General features: G+C 39.1%; 1 protein-coding gene across 1 annotated transcript in view; it reads left to right on the forward strand.

Annotated features, from left to right (window-relative positions):
* The window catches only part of ZNF407 (zinc finger protein 407), a 334,428-nt gene that overhangs the window by 15,086 nt on the left and 291,954 nt on the right, over positions 1 to 27,388 (forward strand). The window contains exons 2-3 of the mRNA XM_081875068.1: positions 2,985 to 7,753; positions 18,424 to 18,538. Of these exons, the coding sequence (XP_081731194.1) occupies positions 3,052 to 7,753; positions 18,424 to 18,538 (4,817 nt within the window). The 5' untranslated portion in view covers positions 2,985 to 3,051. The remainder of the gene's footprint in view (positions 1 to 2,984; positions 7,754 to 18,423; positions 18,539 to 27,388) is intronic.

Genomic DNA, 27,388 nt, shown 5'->3' on the forward strand with positions numbered 1-27,388 from the left:
AATGTAAACATTAAATACGTTTCACAACACATTGTGGGAAAAGAGCTTGCGTTTTTAAGGTAGCGTTTAAGTCAAAACCATTTCTCTTGCGATGTAGCAGTATTTTAGTCTTTGTCCCCTTGTGTAAAGTGGCCACAAGGTGTCATCAGAATGCTTTTCTTCTGCTGACTTCTTATTTCATGCGGCTTCCCCCCCTTTTTTCCCTTCAAACTTTTACAGCTACACTAATAGTAAATCTAATGTGAAATACTACCCTTTTTTTTCTTGAGGATATTGTGGCATTAAGCTTCCACTGAAATAACTTAAAAGATTATGGCCTAATAGCCCAGTGCCTTAGGTACCTCTGCACCGAAGCAGTTCATTGCACAGGAGATAAACTTCCTAGTGCTTGCGTGAGCGGACAACTTCAGCCATGCTTGAACCCAACCACAGCCTTAGCTGCTGGAGCTGTCATCTCTCCTAAACCAAAAGTGCCCAGTATCTTTTCAAGGATGCCCTTGTGCTACGCAAGGGAAGTTAAACTGCTCAGCTTGGTTGGTGCCAGGTTTGAGGGAGCCCCAGGCAAGCATTTCCCCCACTGGGAAATGAAGATAGTAGTGGCGGCAGCAGTTACTTTGCCCATTGCTTTGCTCTCGTCCGCCTGCAGCCTGGCCTGCAGGAATGGCTGGATGCACTTGCAGCCCATTGTGTGGTACCCAGCACATGGCTTTAGCCACTTATGCTATCCCAGAACATCACTGAGCTGGTACGTAGTACTGCATCAGGGCAAAACAGCACAATTTTTGCTCAGTGCTTCTCTTCAGCACACCCAGTCCCACCACCAAAAAAAGTTTTTTATATATGTCAGCTCTGGTAGGCTAACCAGAGCAACCTGGCTTTTGCCCCATCGTGCAAGGTAGCACAGAAGTCTGGAAAGGCTGTACTAGCTCCCTTGTGTGCTGGCCTTCACTAATTATGGTGGCATATCTAACAGAAGAGGAATAATGATTACAGACATAGTACAGCATTGGTTCGGGGAATAACACTCCAATGCAGTTCACAGAGCACCCTTAGATCAAGTGCCCCCACAGCTCTTTTTGCAGCTAGAAGGATGTGCAGAGTTTTCTAAACTGAAGCCAGTGCTTAAAAGGGGAGGTCTGCAGTCGGAGACAGCAAGATGTGTGACTAGAAAACCACCAAGTAATTTATCTGAAAACAGATAAAAATGCAGGCAGCTGTGTTAGTCCATTAGAAATAATTGAAAGGGCAACAATAAGTGTAATACCTTTAGGACTTTTAAAAAATAAAAGTAGGAAGCAACTCTTTTTCGAATAGATCACTACTTGTTTACTACCTCTAAGTTCTTTAGCTGGCCATACATTTTACTGGTAGTTTAAGTATTTTACTAGTGCTGTTCTTTCCATATTTCTTTATGTACTAGCACGGTTGCCTTCAATTTAGTTTTTGTTGTGTGCTCTGGAGAATTAGCCTTCCAGGAGGCAAATCCTAGAACTGGAAGAAGATAATGATCTTCTTGCATCTGTTTATGTGTTTGGTCTGAAGAGAAACCATGTGTGCCCCAGTCACTGCAGAATCCTACTCAGTTGATTCTGTATCAAGTGCTCTGTCAAAAACTAATCTACTTTGTGAATATAAGAAGTACCTCAAGTTGTTGGTTTTTTTCCAAGGCTGACAGCAGAATTAAAGGAAAACCTGGCAACCCCTTTGTATTGCATGACATTGTCCCTGGCAAAATGGTGGTGGTTTGGCAAACTGCTGCTTGGGCTGCCAGAAGTTGAGAACCCTGATTTTTTAATCAACTTGTGATAGAAGAATTATTGGTTCTTCCTGGCATTTGTGCTGTGCATGTAGGTCAGGGTTTGGAATGGGTTAAATGGTTGTGTACCTCCTGTTGCTGTATATTGGTGGTATGGTGCCTTCCAGGGGTTATTGGACTACACCTCCCATGATCCCTGGCCATACTGGCTGTGGATGGTGAGAGTTGGAGTCCAACCATATATGGAAAATATCATATTGGCTATCTTCTGCATTTCACCTTGTAAATTTCCTGCATGCCTAATCAGGAAGCACTGGGAACAATGTTGTGATTGGTGGTTGGGAGACGAATTTCTTAGGAACTCTGTGATGCTATTTTGTCAATTCTTTGTTCCTATTGTCATTATTGTGTATTTTCCTCCTAGGAGTGGAGGGATCCCAGCTACTTATGCCATTATAATCTCCATGGTAGTGACAGCCATGTTAACTGGACTATTAAGATTTTCCTGTTAAATCTAGTTTTGTCATTTTGAGGCAGTTATATTTTCTTCATTTTGAGGACAGTTAGTTTCTTAATTGTGAAACTTCTAATTTCAGGAAAGGATACTTTCTCCCCTCCTTCCCCGTTGCCCTTTTAACTGAATGCCATGCTATCTTGGAGTACTGTGTCAGGGCTGTCAAAAACAAAGGTCACACTTTTTAGACTTGAATTCCCAGAATGGGCACATTATTTACGCCACAGCTGTGAAACGACTCGCTCTGGAGTAGTTCCATTTAAAGCCTACAGTCCTATTGAAATCAGCAAGCACTGGAACTAAGCAACAGCTACATGTTTCAGAATAATGGATCTCAAGGCTGCAGTCTTGTTAAAAGTATTACGTTTTTCAAAGAGAGTCAAAATTTGCCTCTCTCATTGATGAGCATCCTGTGCTAATAGGAGAGACTTGTATGTACATACCGATAGACTTTCTGTTCCATAGTGGCTGTGCAACTGTCCTCTTAAGAACCAGATAATCCTTCCTTAGATGTTTAGACATTATTGGTATGGCCATGCTTTGCTTTGAGAATGTTACCAAAATAATTAGCTAACAATGTCCCTATAGCCTTTTAAAACAATAAGTTGTATTCAACAAGTTATTAGTTGCATTAGAATAAATTTCTATGTGTTTTTATGTACATAGGAAACTAATAACCATCCATTCTTTTTCTCCCTTTCTCTCTTTTTTTAGATAGCCATACAGCAGATGAGCTAAATCGTTTTATTTAGAATTGTACTCTACACAATCTTCATTAAGAATGAATGTTGAAAAAAATCAGAAGAACGATGAAGGTGATGAGAATGTACAAAATGAATTAGTAGAAGAAGCTGCTAGAAACGTGTTAGCTGAAAAAGCTCACAGCGACTCTTTCTCTACCTCAAAAATAGACACATTTTCAGCTGAAGGACAGAAAAACCCAGGGGAAAAACATGAAGAGTGCGCCACAGCCAAACGACCATTATCCAAATCAGCAGTTGAAGACTGTATGGCAACAAACATAGTTGAAAACGAACCTGTCTCAAAAAGATTAAAGCTTACTGTTGTACAACATGCTGAAGAGAATGAAGGCAAACTATCGAATGCCACAACGTGTGAAGGTAGTGTTGATGGGACAAGTAATACAACAGATGAAACTATAAAAGACGAAGCTATAAGTGCCTGTCAAAGTAGTGATGCTTTATGCGTGCAGCATGATTTCAAGTCTGAGGACAATAGTACACAGGAAATACATGTGGAAAATGAGCATACCCAAGTTGACCAAACACCCCTTCCAGAATGCACATCTTCTTTTCAAAACGACGAAGCCAGTGTTAGTTGTGCAACCAGCAGTGTTGAAAACATTTCTAAGTGCAAACCTCATGAGGAGACTTTTTCTACTTACCCAGATTTAGAAAAGCATATTCAAGAAAGCCACCTTCAGCATTCCGAACAACAGGTGAACCTATATTGTACTGATAAATCGGAATGCACTCCATCTTTACAAACACATAGCAAGCCGACCGCTGGACAGTTTAGATTGTATTTTTGCAATCTCTGTGGTTTTCAGTCTTTCGAGAAAGATCTTCTACAAGCTCATTTCCTTGGCAAGACGCACCTCCGCCGGCAAAATCTTGCTGCTCGGGGAGGATTTGTCAAGATACTAACGAAAAAGCCATTTCATAAAAAACAGCAGTACCTAGTCAAGGAAAAGAATGTGCAAGCAAAATCTGCACTTAATAAACCAAAAATAAGGAATGCAGGTTCAAATCCACTAAAAGCTTCAAGCAATAAGCTGAAGAAGTTTAAAACATGCCACCAACTTTTTGTTGAAATGGTGTCATCAAAAAATATTTCTGCAGAAACCACAGAGAACACTACCAATGAAGAAGTGCTTTTCTCCAGTGTGGGTGGAAATGGTGATGCCCATTCTGAAAAGCTAGAAGTGTCAGGGCCCTCCAAATGTAATCCAGATGTATCAGAACCTGCTGAAGGTAGTCAAGAGACAATTAGCAGTTCAAACACCACAGGAATACTTGATAGATTTCCCCATAACAGAAATATCTTCTCCCGAAGAATAACTTTCAAGCAAAGTGGTTCTTTCAGATTAAACCAGCAAATTAAAAAACGCTATAATCTTTTGGGAATAGGTAAGAGAAACAGGCCTGACTCCACCTTAAAGCACAGCACCAGGACAGACTTCAGTCAAGGCAATACATCGCAGGTGCACCTAAAAGTTTTAGAAACTGAAGAGGATTTGTGCAAAGCTGACACAGGAACACTATCGCTTGATCCAGATGGAGCCAATGCGTGCTCTTCTATCACCTTGGAACTTGACAATTCTCCAAAGAAAGCTGTTGAGGCCCAGAAGGGTCTACATCCTTGTACTCATTGTGGATGTACTTTGCCAAACACAGGTTTGGAATTGGATGTTGACAGAGATAAAGCAGAAGAGCTGAAATTCCAGTGTCAGACATGTGGCTATTCTTGTGGAACCAAGGAAGACTTTCAACTGCACCACCAAAAAAACAACCATTGCACGGGTGATTCCAAGATAAATTGCCCTCAGTGTTCATTTTTTGCCCTGAATGAGGTAAGCTTTGGGGAGCACATGCGTGATGAGCATGGCATGTCCCACTGCTGTGTTACCTGCCATTTGTATTTTCTAAATGAAGAAGAAGTAGCAGTTCATAACACAACTGAACAACATATAAGTTTATCAGCTCAAGGAAATACGATTCGCCCACTTAGCAATGTGACTCAGCAAACAGCAACTTGCACTTTAGTGGAGACAAGTGTTCTTCCAAAGGTTGCAGAAGAAATGCCCAAGCCCTTGGTGATACATCCTGCTAATGAGTTCAAGGAGTCTGTCCTGAGCAGAACTCAGTTTCAGTGTAAAAAATGTTTTTATAAAACAAGGTCTTCCTCAGTTCTTACCAGGCACATAAAACTTCGGCATGCTCAGGAATATCATTTCCTTTGCAAAGCATGCAACCTCTACTCATTAAGCAAAGAAGGAATGGAAAAACACATCAAGAGAAGTAAACACCTTGAAAATGCCAGAAAAAATAATATTGGCTTACGCTTTGAGGAATGTATTGAAAGGGTATGTGTAGGTGGAAGTGATGGTAAAAAAGCAACAGAGCCTTCTACTTATGGCAGTTTAAAGACTGTATCGGAAAATGAAAACATGCCGTTACCCTTCTGTACATTGGAGAATGTATCGATAAACAAGGAACTGTTTCCATCGGGTGAAATGCTGAAATGCAGTGAGCTGGTTCTGGGTAGCGGGCAAAAGAGAGGAAGGCCGAAAGGCACCATTTCTCGGACATGCCCTCATTGTGGCTTATTGGCTTCCAGTGTTACAAACCTGACGGTTCACATTCGACGAAAGCATAGCCACCAGTACAGCTATTTATGTAAAGTATGCAATTACTATACTGTAACGAAAGGTGATATGGAACGTCATTGTGCTACAAAGAAGCATAAAGGCCGTTTGGAAGCCAATGGGAAGCAAAACATAGAGATTATAGTGTGCCCAGAGGGAGGTAATGTTGAAGCCAGTAGCAAGAAGATAAATAGTCCAGGAGGCATGAATGAACTTGTTGACCATGGCAGTTCACCCTTGGACAATGGTGCTTTGGAAAGCCAGGGAAATGATCAGGGCAATGCTATACAAGTACAAGGTGAAAATGTGCCTCAGCTTTCTGAACTGGGTAGAGACCGGAACCCTTCAGAAATAAAGCAGCATATAATTGCAGAACTAGGTAACGTTAACCAAGCTAGGGACTCATTGGCTCAAACAAGATCGTTAAACACAAATGATAACAAGTGTGCTCATTGCAGCTTTGTTGCACATTCATTTTCTTCTCTGGAAGTACATATCAAACGCAAGCACACTAAAGAATTTGAATACTATTGCATGGCCTGCGACTATTACGCGGTTACTCGCCGAGAGATGATTAGGCATGCAGCAACAGAGAAGCATAAAATAAAAAGGCAATCTTATGTATGCAACACCTCTGGAGAAGAGACAGATGTGGCCGATACTGGCAAGGAGCAGCAACCCACAGATGAAATTCAGATCATCCTGGATGGAACAAAATACCAAAACACCGTTGAGGAGAGATGTCTGGATGTGCAGGTCACTCAGAAAGTGAAGAAAGCCCTTAATTATTTGGTTTCGGAAGATGGTGCCCCTTCAGAGGTTCCCAAAGAAGGTTATGTTGCCGATACTGTAGATGTTGAGACAAATGATGGAGTTGACCAAGGCAGGGAAGAGGGAGCCAATGAAGAAGATGTTCCAAAAGCTGTAGTTGAGGTTCATGAGGTGTTCACACCTAAAGAAGCAGTTCATTGTGTCCTGCAGGAAAATGTGGAAGATCAAAGAACAGTCACGTCAAATTTTAATTTTACCATAGAAACTGGAAGTAAAAACTTAGCTGTTAGCAAAGATTCTCCAGATATGAATTTGATCTCAAATAAGATGGAGGAAGACTCTGAAGGAGAACTTCAGAGTATTGCAGTAGCTGCTGAAGAAGTGAAAAATGAAGAAATTCAGTTGCCCATCATTTCAGAAACATGTTGCACACTAGAGCAACAAACTATTGATGAAAATATTGAAGGAACTATGAAAACTATACATAATTTACAGGAACAGAAAATGACCCAGCAGAGTTCTTCTATAGAGGAAGAAGGAACTCTGTCAGCTGAACAACATGAGGTCGAAGTATCATTAAACAATATTTGGGGTTCAGAGGTCTCAATAGTTGAAAGCGTTCAAGAAAGTAATGAGGCATCGGATGCTTTTGCCGGTGCTGAGGGCAGAGTGAAGGAGGAGATAGCAGTGCAAAATTGTGGCCAGTTTGATTCCTCTATAGTAAAATTAAAAAGCCATGAAGATGGTTGTGAGCCAACTGATCACATTGCTGATGGACAGAACCTGAGTGGGCTGAGAGCTTTGAAAGCGGATGTCCCACAAGGTGGTGGAAAGAAGAAGAAAGCAGAAGGGCAGCCGCTTGGGGAATCGACACGCATTCGCTGCGATGATTGTGGCTTTTTAGCAGACGGCTTGAGTGGCCTGAATGTTCACATAGCTATGAAACATCCTTCAAAAGAGAAACATTTCCATTGTTTACTGTGTGGAAAGTCGTTTTATACCGAAAGTAACCTGCACCAGCATTTAGCTAGTGCGGGCCACATGAGAAATGAACAGGCAAGTGTCGAAGAACTGCCGGAAGGGGGCGCCACCTTTAAATGTGTTAAGTGCACAGAGCCTTTTGATTCGGAGCAAAATTTATTTCTTCATATTAAAGAACAACATGAAGAGCTGCTCCGGGAAGTCAACAAATACATTGTTGAAGATACTGAGCAAATCAACCGAGAGAGAGAAGAAAATAAAGGCAATATTTGTAAATACTGCGGGAAGATGTGCAGAAGTAGCAATTCCATGGCCTTTCTGGCTCACATACGAACCCATACAGGTATGTATCAACAAATGGTGCAGGTAGTGCTTTGCAAATGGAAGTTGAGTTAAGGCCTTGCTACTCTTTGCTGCCGTTATTTTTTAAATCATGAATTACTCCAGAGTTTCAAATTTATATTAATCCCATGTACACTGCTTGATTTCAGGAGTACTCTTTAGTAGCCAAGGAGCACGAATTTAAACACAATTTCTTCAAAGTTCTTGAGTGTGATCTTCTCTTTGTCACTACATTTCTTACAGATTATATCCCCTAGACTCATTATAATTCATTAATCAGATCCCATCTTATTATCTGAATATGATTTGGAGAACATTTACCTTTCAAATAACTGTTTGCCTAATCTAGAGTTGCTTGCAAACTTGTTTTTAAAAAATAAAAATGGCCTCTATCTATACCTTCCCCCTCCTTCATTTCTCTAGACAGTTCTGATTAGTGTTGTGACAGTCAAACCATAAGGGAAAGCACTACCTAAGTGCTACTGATATGTTGAGGTGTGGAGAATGAGCCATCTGATCTGGCAGTACTGCAGGGGTAGGGAACCTCGGACCCAGGGACCCAGTGTGTTTTGGCTACAATCTTGCTAACACACACTTGTTGAATTTATGATTAAAATTAGTGATAGGAAATTCACTCCTACAGGATGGGAGGTGATGACCCTTTATGGCTCTTCCTTTGCCCAAAGCAGCAACCTGTTGACAAGTTGGTGGCAATGCTAGCCTAATGCTTAAAATAGTTTACTTTACCTGGTTTGGATTCAGAAACCACCATTCACATTTAATGGTTGAATGGCGGGTATTTGTTGCTGCATTGCTGTGTAGAGAATGTTGATTTTTGAAAACAAGCATGTATGGTTATCATGGGATTACAGTTTGGCCATCATTTTAGAAGGCAGTAGTAGAGGTAACGCAGCACCTGTGAAATTTGGGCCTGGTGATTTAGACTCTGTGCTGTGCCACATGTTCCATTCTCTTTTTATGTTTTATATTAAGTGGAAAAATTTAAAACAACACTTTTGTCGAAAATGCATAAGCTGCAGTTCTAAATTTATGTAAAAATTCACTGCTATGTTTCTATAAACCTGCCATACATTCTTTATTTTAAATAGACAGCTTTTCTAAATCACTGAGCTCTGCTTAGACAAGTGGTGTCTCTCTGGGTTGAATTTATGAGTGGATTTGAATAATAAATTCACATTTCAATGAACATATTTTCATTAAAACTGTAAGGTTTATTTTACTGTACTTTTAAATAATGGCTTATTATAGAAGCTATAGTTTAAATTCATGCAGTGGTTGAAACTTAGTGCTCAGTTACTAGAAAGAAAATGAAAAGGTAAGAGATGCAAAATATTATAAAAGAATATTAATATTCTTTGGTGTAATCCTGAAATAGTTTTTGTTTCCATAGAAGAAAGCAAAGCTGAGGCTGAGCTATGTACTTAAGATTCAGTTGCAGAAAGCTGGCATCTTCAGGTGTCTTCTTGTAACTAAAGTATTAATTCTTGCAAACCATCAGTATCATCAGCTTAGGAATCCCAGCCTTCTTTTAGCAAGCCAATTCTATACTTGTGCGGATCGTTTCAGGAAATGTTTTTTTTTTTTTTTTTTAAAGAATTTGGTGATGAGTTTTTCGATGGCACAGACTGTTCGCATGGTCAGAACAGTTTTTATAAGCCCTTTATATGCCCTCTTAAGGCAGATAAAATGGAATAAAACTACAGGGAAGATGCTAATGGAGCTCTCTTTAGAATTCTTTATGCAACTGTCTGGTCAAGACATGTTGCTTATAATTGATGTGTCCATTACTTGAATTCTCTTGTAATTATAGTCAATAAGTCTTGTAAATGTGTTAAAGCTCACTAAAAGCATACAAATTCAAGAACAGAGTAAGGCTAATAATTTAAAATAATCAATGTAGGCATTTCAGCACTTAATTTCCCTTGTGTGTTGATAGCTGATCATTCTTAATCCATTAAGATTTATTTAGTCGTTTACAATGCAAAATAGGTTTGCACTGGTCACTTGTGCCATTTGAAAATGTCCACCAGGTTAAGTGCAGAATGTAGTCCATTAGTCTTCCTTGACTATATGTATTAATTGCATTTAAAATCAAGTTAATGTGGATGTGAAAGTGAGGTAACTATCAATATATGACAAAGCAACCCTACTTACATAAGTTACATCATTGATTGTAACATTTAGTAAAAGTTAGCACACTTTTTAACATCTTGTGCATGTCTTATCAATGAGTGTATTTTTATTCTGCTTTGCATTAGATGTGACTGTGCCGCAAAGGAACCTTTTTTTGGGTGACAACACATATCTACCATTTCATTTTGCAAATAATTTTTGGGGAGGAAGAGTTACGGAAGAGGTTTTAATCTTATTCTCTTTCTCACTGCACCTTTAAAATGAATTGCTTTTCTGATAACTTTGCTTATGCACATAAAATAGTAATGCTGGTATTTTTATTAATAGTTAACTGGAAGAGGTTTTTCCTCCTCCAATTCCTGGTTTCTTCCCCTTCTTCATATTTTCTGATTTACTGAATGTTTTATGCAATGTTTCTTCCCATCTTCGGCACAATAAAAGCAGTTCTATAAAGAAATAAATGGGTTTTGGACGCCAAGATTGAGAGGCCAAGGAAGAGCACCACAATGTATGCTCCTGCAGGCAGAGGGGAAGGAGCTAACCAACAGCAGAAGCAGATGCTGGGTTCATCTGCATTTAGTATAACAGCTTCACAGTTCAATCCAATATGTCTACGTATAAGTATGACCCATTGAATTCAGTAGGCCATACTTTCAGGCAGGTGATTATGGGTTTGCAGCTTTGCGAAGCCACCATCCTACATATGTCTTCTCAGAGGTGAAGCCCATTGAGTTCAGTGGGATTTATACCTAGGTAAGCATGTGTAGGATTGCTTCTTTACATGCCATTATTTAAAGTGTTTCTCTCTCAAAATCTCCCCTCACCAATAACTAGTGATTCCAAATAGTGGGAAATAAAGAGAGTTTCCTTTCCCTGATTCCAAAGCTTCTCACGTAGCAAAGGGGGAGGTTATACAGTGTAGTGGATAACAAGCAAGTCCATCACACTTTGACAAGTGAAAATGAGGAAGTGTCAAGAAAAACAACAGAAAGGTTAGAGGTAGAGGACTTTTCAACTTCCAATTTAGATGGGTCTTGCATGCCTAATTAGCAGCCTGAATTCTGAAAATATATATTCACCTATCTCTGTGCTTTCCTTGCTTATGATTTCAGTGGGAGTCACAAATGTTAGGGTTAATCATGTGCTTGGCAGAGATACTAATGTGCTCAAGACTCAGTGTTCCAATATTCATGTGCTTAAATGCTTAAACCACTGTGTGTGTTTTTTGGTGGGTTTTTGGGCATTCTGGTAGTTGTACAGGACTATTGGAGACCTGAGAAATCTCTTGTTATGAAGATCTCTTCTGAATGATCACCAAACGAATTTCAAAATATTAATGCAATATTACTATTATTTTGTAATTTCCCAGAACATTTCAGTTTTACCATACAGTGGGGATGTGTTGAGGGGGAAGAAAGACGTTGCAGGGAAACTGGTAGCAAACATAGATTTAATAATCTGTGACACTGAATTCTAAGTGGCATTCAGAGTTAATGCTTATTTAAAAATCTAAGCAGGGTTTCGATGGAGACTTAACTAGTGCTGTATACTTAAACACACTAAGAAACATTGAGAAATGAGGGAGGAAAATGCTTACATGGGCCCTACCTACCTTTCATACTCTCTGTACTCCAGGCTACATAGAACAGCCATTCAGTTGAGACTTCAAATGTTCTTAAAACATTCCCTTAATCTCTTTATTTAGGGATCCTTCTTGCATTATTTCAGTGGTCTGGGAACAGCTTGAACATGGTGAGATTTCACTTGCCTATTAAAACATCTGTACTTACAAGCACATGGGTAAAGCCAGTCTTGTGGATCTTTTCCCACCAGTTGTTGCCCAGATAGGACAATATCAGCTGGCTGATGGAAGTTCCAGTCCAGCAACATCTGAAGGACCATAGCTGCCCTACCCTGGCTGTACAGAGACAACTGTCTGACAACGATCAAAGCAGAAAGGGATCTTGCTATGGGGAAATTGTTCCCATGTTGCTGACATGATGCAAAAAGGGATCCTTAATCTCTGGGTTGGCTAATCTATCTCTGCTGCTCAGTGGTGCTAGGACAGTGGTTCTGAGATGAGAGCTGTACAAAGTAATTTGTCTTCATCAAGATCTGGACTTCACTCTTCCATTTCCATCTCCCTTTTCATAAGCTTTAAGTAACACCATTGATTCTGAAGATAATTTACAGGTAAAGACCTTTGCAGAGTTATGATCGAATAGCAACAAAATGTAGTCTTCCTGGACTACAAAATTATGACAGCAGATGAAATTATTATTAAATATTGTTATTATTCAATTTGCAGCCCCATTTATATGCTATGAGCAACTGCACTTTGGGTGAAGCCATCAAGGTTTTGGATTGTGAATATGTGGCCTAAATGGGAATCGTTTCTTTTAAAATAAGGGCCACATCAGATATTGAAACATTATTCATTCTGTGGGAAAAAGTGAGAGGTCTTAAAGCTATACAGTGGTACCTTGGGTTACAGACTCTGCTAACCCAGAAATAATACCTTGGGTTAAGAACTTTGCTTCAGGATGAGAAAAGAAATTGCGCCGCAGTGGCACGGCAGCAGCAGGAGGCCCCATTAGCTAAAGTGGTGCTTCAGGTTAAGAACAGTTTCAGGTTAAGAACGGACCTCCGGAACGAATTAAGTACGTAACCAGAGGTACCACTGTAGATAGTAAATGACATAGTAGTCATGGAAAAGTCAAAACTGGGGAGATGTGTGCTTCACTATGTTTACTTTGGTTGTGCGTTTAGTTTTTCAGTTGCTCAAACTTTTAAAAGGAAAGATAGAACTGAAGCCATTTTGTAAAAACTCTTCTCAAAGGTGGGTTATAAAATAAGTGTGATCCTTTAACGAAAATGTTATGTTTGTAATTCAGCTGGGATTTGAGTTTTATCAGTTATTAGCTGGAAATTCCATTAAGAGAAATGGTAACTCCCAATTTGTAGAACTTACTTAGCATCCATTTATTTGCTAATCGGTTATTTCCTGGTCTAATTTGATGCCTGTTTACAGTGTAAATAAAACAAAAGTGTAAGGAAGAGGACAGGAGAATAATGAACTTGGGAAGAAGGAAGCATAGAACATTTTGGCTACCATGGATTTGGCAAGGCTTTGTGGAGAAAGTTGATTTTGCTCAGGGACTTGAGATGGAGTTTTAGTCTTGATGTCATGAAAATGGGAGCAGGGAAGGAGGAAATGAGCACGCCATAAATGAGCTTGCACAAATGAGCAGACAAACTTGAGGCAATGAACGAGGGAAGGCGGCCAAAAGGAGAGCGTAGTGAAAATGACCTATGAGACTGATGTAGAAAATGATAGTGATGCAGTGAGGATGCAGGAGATGAAGGGTCATTATCGATCTGATTTTTTTAAAAAAACAACAACAACCCAACTCTTCAGCCAAAAAAAGACTCACAGAGTGGTTTACAGATTGATGAAAACAAGACAGTCCTTACCCCTGCAGCTTGCAGTATAAAAAGACATGACCCTAAAGAAAAATGGATTGAGATGGAGGGGGAAATAAGCAAACTCAGGTACCAGTTTTTAGTTACCAGTTCTTCTAAGAAGCAGCTGGGATGGAAACATTGAGGAGAAGAGGAGCTGAAAGGTACCAGTCTTTCCACTGCATGGATGGGAATGTACCTGTATCCCTTCTCTCTCCTTCTCTTCTGTTGTCCTGAGGCAACAGCTGATGGAGGGAGGAGCCTGGCTTCTCAAGAACTGGCTTCTCAACATCTCTTATTTTCTGCTAAAAACTGAAACAAAAGGCAACATTTTAGTGGAAGGACTTTGAATTAATTTAAGAGGTAGGAAGGATATTGGCATGGTGCACTGGAAAGATGAAATTGCACTAATTGCCAAGGCATGGTTGGGAGTTTTAGCCATAGATAATAGACAGGGTAAGGAATGGAAGACATACAGTGGCAAAGCTCTATGGCGGGGATGGGCAAGCTTCAGCTCTCTGAGATCAACTTACATGTTTCTACTAGAAGGCTATGGACCAGGACCAGGTTCAAAATAGCAGCTCAGGATAGCTGGCATATACTAAGAACTGAGGGCATTATTAGCCCAGGACAAAAAGTCAACTTCTGGGGACATAGCCAACTAATGTGTCCAGTCATGGATGCATTGCTCAGCACTGCTTTGGATACAACCAGTGCTATTTTTCTAGAAAAAGTGATGTCAGAACCTACCACCAACGCCTTCCTTGTTCTCTTATAATGGCACTGGTGGCCACCTGAGAGGTGCCAGAACTGGAAAAAAGGCTCTGGGTAGAACTCCTGGTTTTTCCCAAGTGTTCTTCGTTTCACCAGCCTAATTTAGGGCATGGGGTGGGGGGAGTCTTTTAGGCATTGCTGTGTTTAGATCATTGGATGTCAAACTGATGATTTGTTGCAAATCATCAGAGATCAGCCTTCCTATCCCACCCCTGGTCTATGTGACAATTTACACTCTTAAAATGGCCTTGTTTGACATTTTTCTTGTGAGTAGTTGGCCCTGTACCACAAACCCATGCTGGAACTCCTCTCTGTTTCCAAAGCATTTTTTCATGGTGGTCATTGGGGTCGTGGAATTGATTGTTAAAACCATTTGTTTTTTATGTATTGTTTTTTATGTATTATATTTATTTATGTATTGAATTTCTATCCCATCTTTCCTCTGGTGTACATGGTTCCCCCCATTCCCATCTCTCCATTTTGTCCTCACAAAAACCTTGTGAGGTAGGTTAGGCTGAGAGATAGTGACTGGCCCAAGGTCACCCACTGAGATTCATGGTTGAGTAGGGACTTGAACCCAGGTCTCCTAAGTAATAATATGACACTAACCACTAAACTACACTGGCCTGGTCCTCCTAGTTGCTAAAAAATGCACGAGACTTAACCATTAATAACCTATAATTCAACATCTTTCAAATTACAGAATGATAATCATAACCCAACATGTTGCTGTTGATGCTACAATCTTTGTTGATAATGAAAAATTAATGTAACATTGCAAGGAATGATTCGCACACTGTCAAAATTGGCCCCAAACTTGTAAGTGTTTCAGAGCATAAAGGTTGAATGGGCCCAATAGTATTGCTGGAATTTTGACACTTAAAGAAGAACAGTGTGCGGTCAGAGCCCATGGAGCACCAGTGATAACAGAATTGGCACAAATTTAACATGTTTCCGTTGGGAAAAGAATCCAAATGAAAGTGGGGCTGCAGCAGCAGGATATTTTAGCTTTTTGAAATAAAATGGACATATAAATACGAATAGACTGCTTTACCATAGCCAGTCTTAGTCTTGGCATTATATATTACCTAATCAGTCTTTAAACTGGTGAGTTAGATCGTCAACTTCAACACTTTGTATTTAATGTGGAGGTAGACTGACTTTACTCAAATTTATTTTATTTTCATAGGTCCCTTTATAGAATGCAGTGTTGATACGGAATGCCGCTAAATTAATGGTTAATTCAGTTTTATCAGGATAATTTAAATAAACTGGAATTTTCCAGTATGATTGATAGAATGTGATCGCTGTTAGCTGCAGACTCAACCTGCTTTTGACATTTAAACATATAAAGCTGACTAGATATAACCATTCAGGTGCTAAATATATTTTACATCTACTTCTAACAGTAGAAATGGAAGTATTAAGAGATCTGGCTTCATTGTCATTGAACTGTGAAATATTCAACCTTGTCTGCCCGTGCTTAGTACTGTTGACTTTTTTATTTCTGTTGGAAGATTAAAATTAAATGCTTCATTTTTCGTCAGCTTTTGGGAATTAAATTGAAATTTAAGACTCTGAATTTTTTTTTTAACCAAGATCCTCAATTTAAACAAAGTCTTCTTTGCAGATATTCTGTGTTCAAGGGCACAGCAGAAAGGTTCATTGATCAAGTATGATGTACTGTAACATTTTTCTTATCCGAGCTCTTTTATGTATATTTATTAAAGATCCCATATTTCATATTATGCTTAACTATATTGGAGGAAGTTCTTCACAAAACATATCCCAAATATAATATGAAGTATCTGCAAGCATATTGCACTTACTTTTAACTGCAATTCTGGGATTTATGGATATAGAGAGATCTGCTGGTCTTATAAAAGTTGGAAAGGGTCATGACATACTTTAAAATGATATGTTGCCACTTAATATCCCAGTACTGACACCTGCCAGGTTTAATGACTGCATTTTTGTGATAATATAATTGCCTCAATCTGATCAGAAAGTCAACTTCAGTTGCAGTGTGCTGTTTTACTTTTTTTTTCTTGGCCTGATTGTGTTGCAAAAGAACAAGCGAGTTCTGCTTTTTTGTGGGGTGGGGGTGGGGAAATCCTATAATTCTTTGGTCTGTTCTAGGCAGTTAAAGTTTGTTCTTGAAATAAATAATAGCCAAAATGTCAATACTTCTAGTTTTCAGAATAATCATAAATTCCTGACCATAAAACAGTCATAAAGGTGTAATATTTTATTCACTGTATATTCATACACCACATGTCATTGCAACAGAAAGGCAATGAATCATTCTTTCGGTATTGTCAAAAAGGCAGGGGGGGAAAGCGTATGAGCAAGATAGGCCTAAAATATCGGTACTAAGGTTTAAATTTACTCCTTATCAGAGAGTGTAGCATATTCCAAAATAGGTAATCTGCTCAAATATATTTATCTTACAAATTGAACATTTTTTAAAAGGTACACCAGTTCTGACCAAATGAAGCTGGTTGACTTTTGTGGAAATTGTGCGTGAGCAATCTTTCACTTAGCACCCTCTACATGAAGCACATCCACCCACAGGAAATTCCGTAGTTCAGGGGTAAAGCATCTGCCTTGGATGCAGAAAGTCCTAGGTTCAATCCCTGCTATCTCCAAGTAGGACTGGGAGAGACCCATGTCTGAAATCCTGCCAGTGATTGTAAACCAGTGTTTCCCAAACTTGGGTCTCCAGCTGTTTTTGGACTACAACTCCCATCATCCCTAGCGAGCAAGAACAGTGGTCAGGGATGATGGGGATTAGAGTCTGGAGACCCAAGTTTGGGAAACGCTGTTGTAAACAATACAGAACTAGATGGACCAGACCTGGTGTAGGCAGCTTTCTGTGCTCCTCAGATCATGACCATGCCTGGAAACAACAAGTGCATCTGAGAAAAACTCCAGATACACTGGGAAAGCAGGAATGGCTCTCACTCTTTTTGAAGTAATGGCCTTTAGCAACCCTTTACATTTTAAGAGTTAATACATGGGTGGCTCTGAGAAGCCCCATGTTTGACCATGGCATACAACATTCATGCAAAGTATGGAAGTTCCCAAACTCTCAGGTCACATAACCATTTATAAAAGTTAACTTAAAATACTTCTTTATAGTATTTCAGAGATGGGGAACCTGTGACCCTCAAGATGTTATTGGACTTCAGCTCCCATCAGCTCCACCTAACATGACTAATGTTTAAGAATGATGGGAATTTTAGTCCAGCAACGTCTGAAGGGCCACAGGTTCCTCATCTCTGCTGTATCCAGTGGTTTACCTTCTGTTTCAGGCTCCTTGATCCAGCAGAGACTTCCCCTTGAAGAATGGGAAGGAAAAACTTTTTTCCCCAATTCATCCTCCCCCATGCAGTTCCTTGCAACACTTTCCGCATTGTTCCACAGTGTCTGGTCGACCTCTGAAGCTGTTTTGTGGGGCCACAGAGGTGCAGGGGGAATAAATAAAAATCACCCCTTTTTCTACAAATGGAAGCCTCCATTAAATCCAGGAGTGTTCCATCAGCAGAGGGACACCATTGGATACAAGCCATGGTAAATAATGTTGCGAAAGCTTCTCTAGATGGTGAAACTCGAGGTTAACATGATCTGCAGTAGTCCATTTTTCTAGCCATTTCTAGGATGTAATGAATTATGATTTTGCTTTTGCAAGACCACTTTGAGTACAAGTGGAGGGGAAAGATCGCCTTGTCATGATACTTCCACCTTAACAAATGGCCGTGAGACCTGGCACAGTTCATCAGAAACCACTGCAATATGAGTTCCATTGAAATGAACTAGAACAGGCTTCTGCTGGGTTGCAACCTGAGTTCTAGCCGCATTATAATGGGTGAAAACTATGGAAAAAGTTTTGTGGCCTCATTTTAAAGTTCCCCAAGTGTCTCATCTTCTAATTATCGATACCGTTTCTATAATAAGTGAGTGCTCATTAATGAAAACCCATTCTTGCTTAACTTTTGTGTTTGAACTTCGGGGAAGTATCTTTAATGAGAAATATGTGGCACGTACCCTAACGGTATCCCTGGAGTTATAAATGTATGCAATAGAAAAATTTCTTTTCAGGGCTAGGCAAGATTCTGAAACAGGTTAAATATTGGATATTAATTTTCACACCCACCCACTTAAAATAAAAAAAAATTAAAAAAATTAAAAGGCTATTTTCTTCACAAACTGTGATTTCTTTATCCAAGGGTAATATAATATTCTAATTCAACTCCTATCTTTATGCTAAATTTTACTTAGGATCAAAGCCGTTCAAATGCAAGATTTGCCACTTTGCAACAGCTCAACTAGGAGATGCCAGAAACCATGTCAAGAGGCACCTTGGGATGAGGGAATACAAGTGTCATGTCTGTGGGTGAGTAAATTGAAACCGTTCCTCCCTTGGTTAACCAGAGAGGAGTGTAGGCTATGCATTGTTTCAGCATTCAAAATGGGGATGTGAGCAATAGGGGCTAAAATTATGCATGCATATCCTCCTTCCCATTGTTATGGTAAATTCCTTAAATACAGTTATGACATTCTTTTCCTACTTCTAATCCAGTACTGCAGATGAGCAATTTTATGGGCTACAAGGTCAATTTGAACCTGTAATCTGTAAATTGACTAAATTATAGGATGTTCATTCACATTGCCAGGGAGAACTGTAAATTCCTTTTTAAAGGCATGAAAAATAATATAGACTTCAATTTAGTATGTGTTTTGTGTATATGTGCACATACATGCATTTGTGCTATATATTGTTCTAGTTTGAGCTCAGTTAACAGATTATGGGCTCCTGTAGAGTTTTTGCACTGCAGGAGACACAGGAAAAGAAAACTTCCAAAGAATTGCGTATATTGCTGCACACGAGAGGAGTGTGTGTGTGTGTATGTATGTATATAAAACCAGAGACATCTTGCATATGTTGTATTGCCTCAGAAAAACCTCTTCTTCCCTTTCCCCCTTGTAATGGCTATTCCATCCAAAGGACCATTCGTAATGTTTAATTGTCCTTCAAATGTGTTGCATTTAATAGGGAGGCTCAGAGACTCTTTAATGCAAAACTAATTAATTTAGCAGAAATGTTTAAAAGGTTTTAAAATGCCATGGCATATATGGTACATCATAGGACATTCAGAGGTGGGTTTTAGTACCGCGCTTCTATTAAAAGTGTATTTTAATGTTATTATGCTAAAAGAATTAGCTAATATATGCTTCATATAAAAGCGCTTTCCTCAAAACAAGTTAAGTTGCTGCAGAAGCCTGATGACTAGTACGTAGAATGGCAGAGGTTCAGATGGATCACACAGTGCACGCCACTACAGAAAGGTGGGTGGGTAGGAATATTTTTCAGCCAGGTTTTAATCCCGTCAACTCTTACAATTAAACACGCCTTACGAACAAAGTGAGTGAAATGTTCAAAAACAAATTAGAATGCAACTCACCGGTTCACATGCCTGCTATACAAATAAGTGCTGTTAGATCGGTAAGGGTGGTTTTATTTCCTGATGGGAGGAGTGGATCACGAGCTGATGGCTGAATTGCTTTAAAACTCAGTGGAAGCAATTATGAAAGTTATCCACTGTAAAATAACGGAGGAGGATCTTCCAGGCCTTTGGCTGTGAATGCCACCAGTGTACGCTACATTTTGGCAGCTGCCTGTCTTATAAATTACAACAATTCTGTGCGAAAGACGCTCTTGACTTACCTATAACTTTGGTCTGAAAATGAATAAATATGGATTCTGAGAAAAAGAACTTGAATTTGGCTCTGAGTAGCCAACTATACATTGTCTGTGGGTTAGTGGTGGTGGTTTGGCATTGACATACATTTTTTAGTGACTGATGCAGCCGTTGCAGTTAGTATCTTCATACATATTTGTGAGTGGGGAGGGGGGAGAGAAGTTGCTGGTTATGTTTGGTCATTTGAAAAAACAGGACACTTAAATCTGTCGTTTGTCAAAGTTCCTTTGAATGCCACAACCAGAGATTTCATCTCATTGTTCTTGTATCATGTTACATAATTAACTTGTGATACTGTCAAGTTACTTGTTCATGTGGCAGCTAATGGAAAGAGAAATACACAAAAGTCTTCCTCATATAGACCTTTTGTTCTGAACAGCTAAAATAATAAATTTTAATCTGATACAAATCAAAACTATTGGTACATAACCATGGCTGAATTGGTAAAGAAATGTCATCTGCCAAATTGTAATGAATTCAGAGGAGAATTCGAAGCAGGAAGGATGGTCAGTGCACTTTGAACTATCAGCCAAATAATTAATATGCCAACCTTTTAGTGTGTGTGTAGCATAATACACTCTGCTATATTTCTGCCATGTTCACCAAAAAGATAGGGTATTATGTAGATTAAAAATAAAGTGGCAACATAAAATTGCTGGGATTGGCTATCAGGTTAGAGCATTGGTACATTAACACCACTGACAATGTCAATTCATTATCATTGATGGCTAAATAATCTTTGAAATGCTCAGTGGACCTATTAGTTCCTGAATATAAGCAGCTAGTGCTGCATTTCTTCATTAGCTTTAATTGCTATAAATTTACCTTTTTAAAAAATCATGTTTTAAAAGGTGAAGTGATCTTTCAGGAACATTAACTTGGTAATTTTGTCACAAACACAAGGTCCTGTACTATGTTTTCTTTTCTGCAGTAGTTAAAAATTCTACCCCGTGAATTTTAGATTCCAAACAACAAGCTTTCTATTAGGTGGAATGTTAACTTGTTTCCCCAATTGCTCCACAACCTGTTTGGGGTTTCTTTTTTTAAACAAGGTGAAATGTCAGTTCAAGGCTATGGATAATTGTGGATGTAAGATATCCCTTGATTGCCTTGAATTTTTTATGAATTGGAAAGTGAAAACCCTTTGTAAAGTAATGCCAGTCTAAATGCTAAAAATGAACAGAAGATTTTATGTACTGTATCTTGTGTAGCACAGTCGACACAAAGGGGTGTGGGTGGAAAGACAGCAGTGTTTTTGCATGTTGCTTTTATTGTTTCAAATCGAAGTTTAATTTTTTCCAGCTGCACAGTAGAAATACTCTGCCATAGAAATTGGAAGCTACTAATCTTTCAGCATTTGAAATAAACCGTCTGCTACTCATTTCCTTATCGGCAGATGTGTGGTGATTGTTTTCCTTTGCATTATGTTCATGAATGGGAAATGCATCCCTTATTTGAGAAGGGATCTGTTTTCAGTGAGTATCCAACTGCTACCTATTTAAATTTAATTTTCAGAAGTCTGGCTATGAAGTTGTTCATGACACGAAAATTAAAAAATCTCACTGGTTTCCCAGCATTTACTTGTGTGTGTGAGGGTTTTTTTGTTTTTGTTTTTTTAAAAAAGCTTGCATAGTGGAATGTACTGAAAAGGCTTATCATGCACTTTTGAGATTTTATGCCTCAGGTACATGAAAAATGAATTGTTCAGCACTTCAGATTTTAAACAGAATTTATGAGCAACTTATCATTTAAAAATACATCTACTTTCCCCTTGCCTTTGCTTTTGGATATAGAGCTTTAAAAACACACACCTTACGTTAGAGTTATTTACCTTCCTTTCTGTTTTTCTTAAGTTGCTATGTATAAATAAAGTGACTGCAGCAGAAATCAGTAGAAGGATTTTACGTCTCCAGAAATGTTAATCATTTGAAATCAACCTATCTGTCCTTTTTCTGCATTCTTTCAATTACTTTAAAATGTATCTATTAAAATGTGACCACAGATCAAATTTCAAATCATAATTTGCAGTACACAGTTTCCCCTTCCTTAAAAAAGGGGTGTATTTAGTTTACTTTTTTATTTTGTTTTCTTCTCCCACACATCATTTAGAGAAGTATTTTGAAACTTCATTTGAAGTTTGACCATGGAAATATTGCCAGTGCCTTGATCAATATGTGTTCGGTAGTTGTTATTTCAAAGAGGCATGAAAAGAAATGTGAAGTAAATTGAAGGGGTATGTCATATGTTAGTATTTTTTAAAATCAATGATATATTTCATGGATTCAAAAGCTTCTTGTTGACAGTCTACAAATATTTGAAACTGAAGTATTCATATTGCTCCTTTTCTATGGTTTGCTACCAGGGATTTATTCTGTCACATTAAAAAAATTATGTGTATATTGGGTTTTTAAAAATTAGTTCCTGATTATACGAACAGAGGTACTTATTTCAGCACAGCAATAACTTGCGCTTCCAAAGTGCATCTGCTTAGTCTTCCCCTTAGAGAACAAAGAAGGTTCATTCTTAAATGTATCATTACGAAGAGACGGAAATGTACTTTTGGTTTTTACATGCCTCTTAGTGTTGCTGCAAGTGAACTGTTTGTTCTGTGGCCAGATAAATCTTTAAATAGAAAGTTGAAACTTCAGTAAAACTATTTCTATGTGAGATTACCTATTTTTTGTGCATTAGAAGGGGATCTCTGTGTAGATGATTATAATGTCACTTTCTGACCTTTGCAGCTTGAATAATTGTAAATCATTGCTTCATAACGTGTCAGAGAATGTCTGTACTAGGCAATTAAATGGCAGAATATAATAGACCAAATTATTGCCTGTCATGTTTTCAACAACACAGTTAGTATTTGAGTTACACTTAATCATTACGTGCATTAGCAACTTCATTGGAATCCCGCTTCAGGCTGAGCATGAAATACATTACATTATTTAAACCTCTAATGGTAGAAGTCATTTATTTGTGTTGAAGTGTACAACATGCAGAGTTTCATAAAGCAAGGAACACTTGAGAGCTTAATTTATCCAAATCAAAGTCTAAAGGCAGATAAACACAAGTGGCAAAAATTAGTAATTTTTATAGGCTGGAAATATTTAAAAATACATGGTTGTGAGTAATTGTAGGCAGCAGGAATAAATTAAAATCACTATTTTTAGTTGTCTCTGAGAACTAAAGCTGTTGTGTGCTTAAATCATCACATACACCATGGTATTGCATTTTTTGACTGAACAATTAATTACAGCCATCATAACCACAGCTGTATCCAAATAAAACAATGCTTGCTTCTGCTGCTCAAATCATCAGAATTATCCGTACTGGAGAGGAAGCAACCCAAGATGCAATGATGCTTCAACCTGTGGGTGTGTGGTGACAAAGGAAAATACTGTACCAATAATGATATATTTCAGTGTCAAGTCACACTTTGATTTTAAAAATCTTTTAGAAATGCTCGGAAAACTATGCGTACAAAGATAGCATGTGAGCTGTAGACTGATTTTATTCCTTCTATACTCGGAGGAGATTTAAAGCATGGGTTAGACTTGCCACATTTCAGTTGTATTCCTACCCTCCCGTTACATATCACAATATGTTTTGCCCTTGCATACTTTTTTCATGGGGTTGTTTCTTGCTGCAGTTTCTAGTCACTTAGCTTTATAGCCCACCGTATCCTCGAGGGCTCAGGGCAGCTGGTCATAAACTTTATTAAAAACTACTTTTTAGTACCACAATTCAGCTGGAATACAGATAGATAACAATACAATAGCTCAAATATTGCAATGAAATTTTAATAACTGGTGAGGTTTTCGTCAACAAGAGGTTTTCCAAATGTTTTCTGGCGATCTGTTGATAGTGCTGCTGGATGTTAGACAAGGACATGTTGGTACTTGAGAGTTTTCTGAGGGCTGGGCTTAAATTAATCAGTGTTTTGCTTTAACATGTAGGGGGGGGGGCTAAAAGGTGTCAGAAAGGTCTTGCTATCGAATAGCTAGCAGTATGCTTCACTAGTTAGTGTCCAGTATGGCAAATGAAGCAGAAAAGTCAAGGCCAACTTCCAGTTGTAATGCTGTATGAAAAACGTATTTTTATCCACCTGTACTTCAGATGAGTTATGGCAGTGCTTTTGTTGGACTTGCTGAAGTGAAAAGATATGAAAAGTACACACTTAGCTGAATATATGTTTGTATTTGAGTTAGGGACACTACCGGTGATTTATACCTATACCTCTACTATATATAACCTAATGCAATGCACTTTCAAACTGCAATTATAAAGATACATGCAGCTATGTGATTGTGATATATTTGCCACGTAGAACAAGTACTGCTGCTTCTAGAGGTGTTTCATTTTATTATTATTTTTTCTGTGAATGGTTCTGGAAAAACAGGATACATTATTGGATCGCAGAAGCATTTGCTGCAGGACATGTCCTGTGTTTAATAAAACTGAAATGATTGCGAATGTTGCATCCCACTTGGTTGCCATTGCTCTATAGAATTTATTATACTTAAGTGTGGTTATGTCCAATAGGATAGGATTTCTCATAGAGAAAAATGTATTGTCTATTCAACAGAATGAAATGCTGAGATGCATGTCTGAGTTGGTAACGATTCAGAGGCCTTTTTGCAGACTTGGCTGAATCTGGACTCCATTTTACATTGCAGTTCTTGTCTAGACATATATATATATTTATATATATGTATGTGTGTGTGTGTGTGTGTGTGTGTATATAAAAATACCAGATTTGATGACGAGACAGGGTTCTTGACAGGACTCTTGGCTAAAGAGTGTAAGACATTCTACATAATATTTTCCTTAAGGATCCTATTTAGAAGTTTATTTTCAAGGATCTAGATCTTAAATTTGTCATAATTGCCCCAAACAAAGGAGGCCAGAGACCACCACCAGTTGGCCTATCTTCTTTTAATAGATCTTCAAATTAGTTAAACTTCATTCCCATTGGTGGTCTAAACCACTGAGCCTAGGGCTTGCCGATTGGAAGGTTCAAAATCCTGTGACGGGGTGAGCACCTGTTGCTTGGTCCCAGCTCCTGCCAGCTTAGCAGTTCAAAAGCACGTCAAAGTGCAAGTAGATAAGTAGGTATCGCTCTGGTGGGAAGGTAAACGGCATTTCTGTGCACTGCTCTGGTTTCACCAGAAGTGGCTTAGTCATGCTGGCCACATGACCCGGAAAAACTGTCTGCGGACAAACATCGGCTCCCTCAGCCATTAAAGCGAGATGAGTGCCGGAACCCCAGAGTTGTTCGCAACTGGACTTAACTGTCAGGGGTCCTTTACCTTTACCTTTCTTACATTCCGTTTAGTTTCAATGGGAGCTTACTTTGTCTAAGCTATATTCGTCAAAACATAGGTAAAATGTCTAGATTGACCATCCCGTGTACATTCAGCAATAAAATTGAAAGCTACCCATACCATCTAGTGTATGTATAGTGAATTCTGTCTACTTTGATTTGGGCTTTGCAAACACCCTTTTTGCCAGGGAGTGGAGCAGAAAGAGTTTGGTGTATTCCAATCCCTCTTCAGACCATTTTGCACTTCCCGTCTAGGTTGTATGAACACCAACTCTTGCCTGACTTTGTTAGACTGGTGGCAACAGCAGGACATTATAGCTGGCAGCCTCTCAAATAGTACTGTGACAACAAATGTAGGAAAATGTAGTTTTGTCAGAATGCCTAAGACCCTTTTACAGATGCCCAACGTGGAAGCTAGAAGTCCTTTGGGTCCTAGGACCAGGACCAGAATTGCGTAGTGGAGGAAGGGAGACTTCCAATAAGACAGGTAAGTGGAATAGTGGCAGAGAGGAAGAAGTTTTTCTCCAGCTCACATTATAATTCAAGATGAAGAAGAGTTTATGGGGCCATAATGTTCACCTTGGATTGAAGTCATCAAGTTTCATATACCAAACCAGGCGATTATGACTTTGGGTGATATCTATACAGTGGTGCCTCGCAAGACGAAATTAATCCGTTCCGCGAGTCTCTTCATCTTGCGGTTTTTTCGTCTTGTGAAGCACGGCTATTAGCAGCTTAGCGGCTTAGAAAAAGGGGGGGGGAGGGAAAAAACTCGCAAGAACTTGCAAGACGTTTCGTCTTGCGAAGCAAGCCCATAGGGAAATTCGTCTTGCGAAGCACCTCAAAAGACGGAAAACTCTTTCGTCTAGTGAGTTTTTCGTCTTGCGAGGCATTTGTCTTGCGGGGCACCACTGTACCAAGCATATCTAGGCTGGTGGTGCCTTGCAAAATGAAGTTAAAATGAATCAAAGATTATAAAGACAGAATGAAGAAGTGGGTCAAAACTAACCAAGTGAATTTCTTATGCATTTAGGTAGGGGAAATCAGATGCAGAACCAGAGGATGGATACACTTGGCTTCACAGCATTCATGTGAAAAGGATCTAGAGTTTTTAGTAGACCATAAACTAAAACAATTCAGCATTGTGATGCAGCAGCAGCATCTGCTGCTGCTAAAAAGGCTAATGCAATTCTGGGTTTCATCAACAAAAGTACTGTGCTCAGATCATGAGAAGGAATGGCATCACTCCATTCTGCTTTGGTCAGATTTCACCTAGAGTCTTGCGTCCAGTTCTAAAGCCATTTAAGAAGGACATTGACAAACTGGAATGAGTCCATAGGAAAGGAAGAAAAAATGTTGGGGGCGGAGGGGGGGCTGAAGACCAAGAACTGTGAGGAAACTTGAAGGAGTTGGGTATGTTTACCCTGAAGAAGAAATAATTAAGAGATGATAATAATGAAGTTGGATTCGATGCCCTTTGTGGTCACTTCCGCTATGTGATTGAATGATTCCAACAAACTCTGTGTAACAGAATGGTTGACAGCATGCCACCACTGCGCCTCTGCTCCATTGTCTGATAAAACCTGAGGAAATAAGCTAAGCATGCATAAACTACTGAAAAGACATATAAGAATATACATGAATGCCTCACTTTTCCTAAAGGAGTGATTGCTTGCCTGATTTCACTGCAACTGCTAAACAAACACGTGCCAAGCTTTTAGCTTAGTGTCACAGCATACACTTTGCATGCAGAAGGGCTCAGGATCAATTATTGGTCCAGATAGGGGGGGGGGGGAAACCCCATCTGAAGACCTGCTGCCAGTTAGTATAGACAATATAAAGCTAGATGGACCAAGGCAGTTTCCCAGGCTCCGCCGCTTGAATTATAGTATACAGCAGAAGAGAATAGTAAGATTCCATAGTCCTGATCCTATAAACTTGAGAACTTGTTTCCAATCTTCATTGACAGAGGAAGCAGCAGGATGCAGGGTTTAGTTCCTAACCATTTAGCCAACACCACCTCCTGCCTCAGGGTTCTCCAACACCACCTCCTGCCTCAGGGTTCTGGTCATGGTGGGTGGAAATAGATCTATAGATGGAAGGCATAGACTAGAGCAAGAGAGTGAGATGCAGCAAGGCAGATGGGAACTAAGTTGCTAAA

Source organism: Podarcis erhardii, assembly GCF_964252035.2.
Source record: "Podarcis erhardii genome assembly, chromosome: 8".
Lineage (NCBI taxonomy): Eukaryota > Metazoa > Chordata > Lepidosauria > Squamata > Lacertidae > Podarcis > Podarcis erhardii.